Source organism: Ipomoea triloba, chromosome 12 (genome assembly GCF_003576645.1).
Source record: "Ipomoea triloba cultivar NCNSP0323 chromosome 12, ASM357664v1".
Classification (NCBI taxonomy): domain Eukaryota; kingdom Viridiplantae; phylum Streptophyta; class Magnoliopsida; order Solanales; family Convolvulaceae; genus Ipomoea; species Ipomoea triloba.
In genome coordinates, this window is record NC_044927.1 from 2,611,434 (window position 1) to 2,621,750 (window position 10,317).

The 10,317-nt window shown below is 37.9% G+C and overlaps 2 protein-coding genes across 4 annotated transcripts; one reads left to right on the forward strand and one right to left on the reverse strand.

Annotated features, from left to right (window-relative positions):
* Window positions 1-119: 119 nt before the first annotated feature.
* Window positions 120-1,948, forward strand: LOC116000224 (zinc finger CCCH domain-containing protein 14-like). Of its 3 annotated transcripts, none has more exons than XM_031240255.1 (3): window positions 120-226; window positions 589-1,328; window positions 1,492-1,948. In XM_031240255.1, the coding sequence occupies exons 2-3, from the start codon at window positions 612-614 to the stop codon at window positions 1,801-1,803; spliced, it is 1,029 nt and encodes a 342-aa protein (XP_031096115.1). In that variant the 5' UTR covers window positions 120-226; window positions 589-611; the 3' UTR covers window positions 1,804-1,948. The 3 variants fall into 3 exon arrangements, with proteins under 3 accessions (XP_031096115.1, XP_031096117.1, XP_031096116.1); XM_031240257.1 differs by having other exon boundaries at window positions 1,495-1,948; XM_031240256.1 differs by having other exon boundaries at window positions 187-226; window positions 602-1,328.
* Window positions 1,949-5,908: 3,960 nt separating this feature from the next.
* On the reverse strand, window positions 5,909-9,545 carry LOC115997911 (protein DETOXIFICATION 14-like). Its single transcript, XM_031237330.1, has 6 exons — window positions 9,118-9,545; window positions 7,841-8,385; window positions 7,658-7,744; window positions 7,501-7,557; window positions 6,456-6,900; window positions 5,909-6,341 (listed from the first exon to the last, which is right to left on the reverse strand). The coding sequence occupies exons 1-6, from the start codon at window positions 9,355-9,357 to the stop codon at window positions 6,273-6,275; spliced, it is 1,443 nt and encodes a 480-aa protein (XP_031093190.1). The 5' UTR covers window positions 9,358-9,545; the 3' UTR covers window positions 5,909-6,272.
* Window positions 9,546-10,317: the final 772 nt, after the last annotated feature.

Here is a 10,317-nt window from a genome sequence, read left to right on the forward strand (position 1 = left end):
GAATTTTTTCAAACACTTGAGAAGTAAGCAAGTCTTCCCCACCGCACTCATCATATCATTTCTCAGGAATTCTATAAGAAGGTGATTGGATGTGTTTGCCGTAGACTCTGATTTGATCGTGTGGTTTTTGGCAATTCAAGCATCTTATCTTAATATTCCTCTCCTTTTAGGTTCACTCAGGAGATCGAGAATTTGAAGGAACTTCATCACAAAACTGAGTTTGCAGGTACAGTATGAATTCTCAGCTCAGATCCTTTATTGGTAACCGTGTGTTTATCAGATTCCATTTGTTGATTTTTTTCGATTGAATGAATTCATCGTCAATGCTTGCTTGCTTGATTGCTGCTTCAGTTTTGGTTGATTTTACTGTTGCGTATAGTATAATCGATTGCATTGAGTTTCTGTTCTGATCTCCTGTGCTTACATAATGCATGATTAGGTTTGGTGAATGTGTAGCGATGCTGATCTGATCTGCTCGATTTTAAGGCTACTGATTATCTGATTTTACTTTGATATTGATGTTTGTTCAAGTTTAGAATTCCTTGATTCGCATTGACGATAATTTTCGGATTTTCATTGATTAATTAGCTTCTTCAAATAGTTGGATCGAAATGCTGAAAGAGAGTTCTTCATCTAATGGCGTTAGAGCCAGCTCGAACTCCAGGTCCGCTGTTGGCCCCAACAACTTCTCCTCCGGCGGATCCTCATCACCGCACTACAATTGCAACCCGTTTCTATCACCCTCATCTCCGCGCCAGCTCGACTTAACCGACTATTCAACAAACTGTTACTCCTCGCTCTTCGCTCACAGCTGTAAATCTCCATCCGATACCTCATTCGACGACGCAGAAGCTATGGCCACTGAACGCCGACTTTTTCACGCCAGTTTCGTCCTGGAGTACCAGCAGCTCTACAATCGGTATACTCTGTGTCTCGCTCACCTTCAGGAGTCCCTCAAGGAAGTCAATGCTCTTCGCCAGGAGAACGAGTCTATCCGTCTCGCAAACGCCGATTTGGTCCAGCGTCTGAGTCTCCTTTCTCAGGCGACGATACAGAACTGTCTTCTCTCCGATTTCAGTCACCTAGGTATCGGAGTCCGAGCCTCCCCTATCCGTGACACTCTCACCACGGAATCAAAACCTCCGAACGTGAGGCCACCGCCGGGAGTCATGGAGCAACACCGGCTCGAAAGAAGGAATCAAGAGCAAATCCCGATTCCAAAGAGCATTTCCGTGCGCTCCAGCGGCTACCTGAAGATGAAAGCACAAGATGGATCCGCTGGTGGCCAGAGTAGCCACCGACTCAATACTCAACCTCTTGGCCAATCGGTGAGTCCAAATCAATCAATTTTCTATCCGATTCCCTATCTGCATTTCTCCACAGTTACGCCTGTTCAAAACAGTCCTCAAGTATCTCAAATTTTGGTTGAATTTTTATACTATCAGATCAATTATCCCTAATTTCTGCGTTTTTGTTAATCTGTTTGAGAAGCAGCAAAGAGTATATGTTCCTGGCGTAAAGAGGGAAGAGGAAGCACTGGAGTTCGAGGTGTACAACCAGGGGATGCTCAAGACAGAGCTATGCAACAAATGGCAAGAGACCGGCGAGTGTCCTTACGGTGAGAACTGCCAGTTTGCGCACGGCATAAAAGAACTCCGTCCGGTGATCAGGCATCCACGCTATAAAACAGAGGTCTGCCGCATGGTGCTCGCCGGCGACAACTGCCCTTACGGCCACCGTTGCCATTTCCGCCATTCTATCGCCGCCGACCAGGATCGACCCTCCTCAAACCATCTCCGTTGAGCCTACTTTCAAAAATGTTAGTGCCATAAATAGTCACTCCATTAATAAAAATCTCACGACGTGTTACAATCAATTGTTAAACTTATTGGTTTCATCACAAACGTCATAGTGAGATTTTTATTAATGAAAACAATCTTATTATCCTTTTACGTGCGTAATTCACCATTTCACCCCAGAATATAAATTCCAAGATGAACAGTGCAAAAGAAACAAAGGAAAAAATATGGGTATAAAGTTTCCTTTTTCAACAACCGTTTGTTGAATGCCAGCCAACCTTGAATTTCAGCTACACGCCAAGGAGTATTAGCGGCCCATACAAACTGTAAGCTGTTACATGTATAGACCTAGGAAATTTTTTATTCCATGTCATATTTTGTGAAATTTCACAGTACATTTTAATTATTAATACACCATATCCTGCATTACTGAAACAAGAAAAAAAAATGTACTTAGTAGTCCGTATTCCGTAATAACATAATGCATAACAATTACTGAATTTTCTGGACAAGATAGCTATAATTTATACAATTTTACGGCCCATTACAAATTTCAAAGGCCTATGAGTCTCTATAATGCAGGCCTTTCTTTTAAAAAATGGCTCTCCGCTCTGGCCCATAGCCACACCCCCAAACCCTCATGGTCGAAAAAATACATTCAGTGAACGTATCCAATGTGAATAGATTCAATTGTCCATTAATATTCATGGTTGTTCACAAACTCAACTAAAATAGTACGGTTGTCTTGACGACAATCATAGTTGCTCAAATTTTAATTTTGGACATTTGTATATAATAGAAAATTTTCAAATAAAAAAAAAGGTATTTGTATATATAGATCCACATAACGACTACTTGTTTGCCAAATTAGTGGCAACCTATTAAATATATAAGTTTGGATTCAATTATACCATTTCGTAAATTTAAAGGGTCGTTGTAATACAGGTCCAGTGAGGCTCGAACCCTCTCCCATCAACCATGTGGGAATGTAAACTAGAACACTGGGTGCCACTAGACCATAAGTTCTTTCACACATATTTACTTGATTTAAGAGATTTATTTTATCCTTCTTTTCATTAGGTTTTTTTTTAAAATCCAATTATTGCAGAAAATAATAAGTATATTTTTTTTAAACACCCATAATTTTTTACAAGGTACTATCTATTAGAAGTGTTTTCACATTACATATTTATAGGGGTGTGTAATCGGTTAACCGAATCGAACTTTGTATTACCGAATTAACCGTTTAAGTTAAAGTTGTAAATCTTTAAAAAAATACCTATAATAATAAATTCAATAAAAATAATACCTATAATAATAAATCTATAAGAAAATATACAAACACAATATCATATCAATACTACAAACATAAAAGCACAAATTATAAAGTTCAAACATCCATATATAAGCACTTATATATAGTATTTCGGTTAATTGTTCGATTAATTCGGTTAACTAACAGTTTCGAATCGAATTAACCGTTAATCGAAATTTTGCAAATTCTTTAACCATTAACCGAACCGAAGTTTTCAGTTAGAGAACGGTTACAGAAATTTTTTAGTTCGGTCGATTAACCAAACTTTAACCGAAGTTTGCACACCCCTACATATTTACATAGTAATTAGCCATAATAAGTATATTTCAAAGAGAAAATATTATAATGTGTCCTGATTTTGCTGATAGAAGAAAAGGAAATAAATAAATAAAAAATTGCGAATCACTTTCTTTTCTAAAACAATCCAAACATATCACATTACTAAAGCGAAAATAAAAAGAAAAAGGTGAAAATTCATATTTGGAGAACTTATGACATCTCGTAATTAATTTCTTACCTCAATTTTTTTTTATAAAAAAAAAAAAAAACGCACAACTCTTTACAAATATTTATAATGGTAACATATGTGCTATCACAATACATAGTAGTTGACTATAATATCAAATCTTTTAAAAATAGATCAGTCTCAGTATTGAGGTACCACCATACAATTTTGTTTTATCGATTAGATGCTTGGGAAATATTACTTCTACTTCTAAATTTTATTCCCAACTTTTACTCTTTCTTTCAAAATTTTACAATTAACATTTTTATTGAAACTTACTAGAAAAAAATAACTTATACCCAAGAGTAAAATTGAAAGAATATAAATAAAAAGTACATAGAGTAGAAATCCATATGAATAGTGATTCTCGTGATGCATCCTCTGACACGATTTGTTTGAAATTGACGTCTTAACAAAAACGTACTAATCAAGCATATTAATGTAGGCAAAAAACAAAAAAAGGGGACATTTTTCCAATACATTTGGCATCATGAGTTCATCAGTCATCACTTGAATACGACAATTTTTTTTAATCGGAAAATGACAAAATAAGTTGCATCTCTAAAGTCTAAATTGTCAAAAATCAGGCAAATAATTAATTCAGTTATTCAATTAATAGTGACCATCATATTGGGCTTGTTAGTGATGTGAGCATAAATATAATATGTGCAGTCCAACTATTAGTTTAGGCTTTTAGTTGAGATGGAGCACATGATTCAATTTGGTATCAGAGCCATGCAAAAGATTATGGGTCCGAATCTCCTCAAAAAGAGACTTCCACGTGTTGCGCTTGGAATCCACACACGTTGTTGGAATCCACACACGTTGAGGGAGTGTGTGACACTGTGCGTTGGAATCCACACACGTTGTTGGAATCCACACACGTTGAGGGAGTGTGTGACACTGTGCGTCCAACTATTAGCTTAGGCATTCAATTAGTGACTGATCTATCAAAATTGATTTGCTTCTTTTATTATTACTACTACTGTTGTCGTCATTATTGTCTTGTTATAAATTATTATTATTATTACTACTCTGATCTTATGGTTGCCATCATGATAGCTGCTATTTTTAAATAGCTGTTATTTTTAACATTTTGACAATGTCAAAGTGTCAAAATTTCCGTTTAATAATTCAACAGTGTGGTACAACAATCCACTGAATTTTCAAACATCTGGGATTAGCATTGGCCCTTGCTTTTTTACATTTCCCATCCGATGTGGGAACACATCATATGGGGAAGGGTTGGAAAGATGGGGAGTTCGACCCCCTCTTTCCTTTACACTTTTGATGTGAGATCAAATTAATATCACATTCGTATACTTTTTTTTTTGTTTTTTTTTAATAAAATAACGTTAGGCTCCTTTTTACTTTCCCATGCGATGTGAGAGGAAGGGTTGGAAAGATGGGGAGTTGAACTCCTTTTATAGAGGAGTTCAATCCCCTCGTTGCTTTACACTTTTGATGTGGGATCAAAATTGACCTCACGTCCATTTAATTTTTTTGTTTGTTTGTTTTTGTTTGTTTTTTAATAAAAGAGCATTAGGCACATTTTTACATTCTCCCACCGATGTAGGAACACATCAAAAGGGAAGGATTAGAAAGATAGGGAGTTCAATTCGCTCTTTATAAGCGATCTGCTAAAATGATGGGATGTAAAAAGACATCGGTAGGGGGAGCGTTCCACCTTAGTGAGAAACCTTTTCACTTTTGATGTGGGATCAAAATTGATTCCACGTTCGTTTGTTTATTATTATTATTATTGTCATTATTTTCTTGTTATAATTAATATTATTTTTATCTTGTTATGGAGTATTATTTATTTTTATTTTATTTACATAATTAAGTTAATAATAGTAGTATTATAGTTATAAATGTTTTTTTACATGTTAATCGTTAATCTAAACAGCTAATTTTATTGAGCATCTTTTTACAAATAACTGATACAATTCGCTGGTCAAACCTCTTAATACAATCCTTTATCTGTGAACCGCTTTTAGTGTACTCTCATTTCTTACTCTTTATTTCTCGATACAACAATTTATTATTACTTATTAGTCAGATGATCTACCTTTAGCTCACAAATGCTCCGTAAGGTCGGAATGTGAAAGACTTTTCGGTTGAGATCCAACTTTTTGAAGTAATAATAAAGGTAATGTGATGCCTCAAAAAGAATAATCCAATGGGGAAGCATAATTCACGTATTAGAAGGTAACAAATTCAACTCTTGCCAACATTCTCGAATAATGACTGTAAATTTCGCTCGTCAACCAAAAAGTAAAGATGATGTGAAAAAAATATATACTTTTCTGTTCTTAGTACACAATAAAAATTTTCTCTTTCTTTTAAATGATGAATGTAGTTGTAGTCAAACTCGAATCCTGCACTCACAATGACTACTCAAACTCGATTCCTGTGTAATACTAAAAAGAATTCTACCATTGTGGACCAAATTCAAACACGCAACGCATTCTCAAGAAACAAGGGGTTAGTAGCTTTCACCGCATCAAAAAATGGATATTTCATTACAATATATATTTATATATATATATATTAAATTAAAGAAAAGAAAAAAAAATGTGGACAAAATTCAACACACGACATTAGGTGTCAGTACAAAACCACCCATGCATTTATTTTCCGATCACCGGAGTCAGCAACTTCCGTTTTCCACCGCCGGCGAATCGCTCCCATTTAATAGCCTCTCCTGCGCCTTAGATTCCTGACACATACACACCAACAACAATTAATGAATATAACATAAATAAGACAATAATGGAGTGAAATAAAATTTATGAACCCATTCAATGTCTCTCATAAATTCATAATTTCTGACCTGTTTTTTCCAGTCGGTGAAGATGGTGATGAGTGCCAACACAACATTCTGAACCAACGACGCCAAATTCAACCCCATCCACAGCCCCATCCCTCTCAGATTCGTCATAAAACCCAGCATTCCAGCCGCCGGAGCTCCGACAAGATAATATGCACCGAGATTTACATATGCTCCCAAATGCTGCCACCCGCTCCCTCTGGCGACGCCGGAGAGCAGCCCCGATATGCCGTCGGAGACCAGCATGAGGCTGACCAGAGGAGTCATTCTTTTTATGTAATTCACCACCTCTGTTTCGTTGCTGAACGCATATCCCACCACACTCCTCAGGGACATGAGAACCACCGCCGCAATCGCCAGCTCTATCATCCCGATTATGGTCACCCCCCACACCGCCATTCTCGCTAATTCCGTGTTCCCCGCCCCCAGCTCATTCGAGATCCTGGTGCTGCAGATGAAAGTAATGATGGTTGATTGCTCTGATACCAAATTAAAAATGATTTACATACCATTCCTCGGATCTTTATCTATGAGACGAGTCAGGTCAAACTGAAATGTAATATTTTATTCATGATTTAATATTGCATTTGATATTATAAATATTATATTTTATCTCGACATGACCCGTCTCACCGATAAACAGCTCGTAAAATGGTTTCACACAATATTTTTACCATTGAAAATAGATACTGTTGGGTGCAGGGCGATTAAAGGCCAAATAGCACCAAGTGATTTCGAATTGTTTGGCGAAAGTTAGCAAACATTAAAAGGCCAAGTCCAGCAACTAGTGTCTCTAGAATGTGGTAGTCTATAACGAAATAAAATTGTGCCTTTGACACTAGCTATAACTTTTGGTGCAGCAATAACATTTAAGATTGGTTAGTGCTCGGAGGGGAACTGTTGGGCACCCAATGTTTCGAAAATATGTAGTGTGGCATACCAAATTAAAACAAAAACACCTTATTCATGGAATCATTTGTAGTTTATTATTGATTGCTCTGATACCAAATTGAAGACAAAAAACACTAGGAATTCATTTGTAGCTTACCTAGCACCAGCTCCAATCGAAAACGGGATGTAGAAGTGCAGTGAACAGATCATGAGGCTGCAGATACAGATTGTGAAAAGCCATGAGCAACTATGTGTATGTGTTCTTATTAATGGATGAAAGAATGGAAGTATTAGAGGGGGTTGAAGAAGAATACCATATGGAGAGCACAGAGGTCTCAACTTGAGGATTTGGCAAGAGACCACCAAGCAAGATGACAATTTCAAAAGTCCACCATTCAAGGCTGCAATCAATCATGTTCCAAACACATTAATCCCAAGGCCAAATCAACAAAACCGCGAGTTAAAATTTGGAAAACAAAAATTTCTTTTGGAGTTACCAAGCCATGCTCGCAGAAGGGACGGCCAAGCGGAAGAATTCCCCGACACGAGCAAACGAATCGTTCCACAAGCACACCCGAGACTTCTCACAGGCCGAAGAATACTTCACATACACAACAAGAAGAATCACATTGAACCAGTAGGACAACCCGATTGCCAGGGCTGGCCCTGCACTTCCCAAACCCGACCTGAACGATAACGCCCAGCAAACGGGAATATGGAAGCACAAAGACAACGCCGAGCTTAGCAGCATTGGAACAATCAAGCTCTGCATCTGCAAATAGCGCACCAGGCACTGGAGAATTGCATAAGGGAAAATGGCAGAAATGAGCCAAACTGAATATCTGCCAGCTTCTGCAGATATCAGGGGATCTTGGCCTACAAGGATTAGAAGTTTGTCCATGAAAACCCATAGAATTGAGATTGGAATTGCCACTACTGTGAGAGACATGATGGCCCCATAGGTATAAGTCCCTAGCTTGTGGTATTGCCCAGCCCCATATGCTTGCCCACACAGAGTTTCCAGGGCACTTGCCATTCCAAACTGTTCACCAAAACACCAAGAACCATTCAGTCATCACACATATCTTCTATGGATCAATTTTGATCATCTAAGAAAAACCATATTTTATAAGGTTGGTCAAGGCAAGTGGGCAAGTTGGGTCATGGCTGAAACAAAATCCAAACAAGATGCAAATATTTGGATAAATTCATAATCACTATTCGAGGGAATGCAAAAAAAACTCAATTTTGTGATTCTAGTCATCAAAGTACCGCAATAAAGTAAATCAATCTAGGACCACAATAAAGTAAACCAGTTTAGGTTGTACACAAGCTCAAACCATATTTCTAAGGTTGGTCAAGGCGATCATGACTTGTTTTTAGGACATGGTACTATGGTAGCAAGGTGGGTCATGTTTGAAACTAAACTCAAACAAGATGCAAATGTTTGGAGAAACTCGTAATCACTATTCGAGAGTGTACACGAGTAAACTTGATCCTGATCCGGTAATTCTAATCGACAAAGGATCACAAAAATGTAAATTAGTTTAGATTGTTCATAGCGGTTCCTCTCAAAACCTTTCCCTGAAGCCAAGAGGGTGGAACAAAGCATGGGCACTGGCCAGTTTCCCAGATTTAGAAACCTTTTTGTAACAAAAGCATAAATAAAGGCAAAAAAGTGAACCAAATGCAGCAAGAATGATGGCGATGGATTAAGAATGCTGAGAGGTGGGGAAGGCAAAATTAGTAGAGAGATAGAGGGGGGTTTACTTACAATGAGGCTGAAGCCGGTGACGTTGGTGAAAGAGGTGGCGACGGCGCCGCCGGAGAGGGAAAGCTCGCTGATATGCCCCAACATCATCGTCGACACAAATATAACCATTTGCTGGCAAACCGTAACCACCAACATGGGTATGGCTATGCGCGCCAGCTTCTTAAGCTCCGCGAAAAAAACATCCTTGGTCGTCACCGCCGACGGCCTCTTCTCCGACAACAATGGCACCTCCGCATCCATCTCCGGCAACAAAAAAAAAATTGAGTCTCTTCTCCCCCACCCGCTCTCTTTGACGAGAAGGGATGCGGAAAACAACGAGATATATAGGCGGAAAGGGCAGAGGACTATCACTTTCGAGGATTATTTTAATGGGGGATTTGTAATAAAAATTTTCTAGAAATTCTGCTCGAAAGTTGAAACTGTTGAATGATTGACTCGCCGTAGGAAATGGATCCAGACCCACTTATTATTAACCCTTTTCAAACACATTTGTTTTATAAATGTCCCCCGAGGCCGGCGTAGGCGTGATAGCGTGTCATTTGCGTGCTTTTGTGCCTGGACCCTGCACCCCCCATTTTCAACTCATATTCAATGTAACAACAATAAATTAGTATCATCCCGAACAGATTGTATTGAGCATAAATAATATATAAACATAAATGTGCAGTCTTGCTTGGGGTGCATCAAAGTAAATTGGTTTGCATACGTGAGGGGTGCCTTAAGCATAAATAATATATAAGTCTTGCTTGGAGTGCATCAAAGTAAATTGGTTTGCATACGTGAGGGGTGTCTTAAGCATAAATAATATATAAACATAAATGTGCAGTCTTGCTTGGAGTGCATCAAAGTAAATCCGTCCGCACACGTGAGGGGCGTCTTGAGCATAAATAATATATAAACATAAATGCAATCCAATTATCAGCTTAGCTAGTTGGACGAGTGGATAGAATAACAAATTTTTTTAATCAATTAAAAAAAATTCACCAACATAGGCAATTCAATTGATTATATAGGTGAAGTTTGGAAAGAAAGATCAAGATCCAAATCTCAACAACAGTAATGTGGGAGCAATCTCTCAAAATGAGGATCTCCCCTTCTAGAAAGATACTAAAAAAGAACAAATTTGTATCCCATATTAATTACTCCGTATAAGGTAAAAAACCGAATTTGTATCCCATATTAATTATAAGGTTTCTATCT

Coding starts and splice junctions, on each gene's coding strand:
- LOC115997911 (XM_031237330.1), bottom strand. CDS start 9,357: ATGGATGCGGAGGTGCCATTGTTGTCGGAGAAGAGGCCGTCGGCGGTG. Junction 7,558..7,657: donor ACCTCTGTGCTCTCCATATG/GTATTCTTCTTC, acceptor CTGTATCTGCAG/CCTCATGATCTGTTCACTGC. Junction 6,901..7,500: donor TCGATTGGAGCTGGTGCTAG/GTAAGCTACAAA, acceptor TTTCATCTGCAG/CACCAGGATCTCGAATGAGC.
- LOC116000224 (XM_031240255.1), top strand. CDS start 612: ATGCTGAAAGAGAGTTCTTCATCTAATGGCGTTAGAGCCAGCTCGAAC. Junction 1,329..1,491: donor CTCAACCTCTTGGCCAATCG/GTGAGTCCAAAT, acceptor CTGTTTGAGAAG/CAGCAAAGAGTATATGTTCC.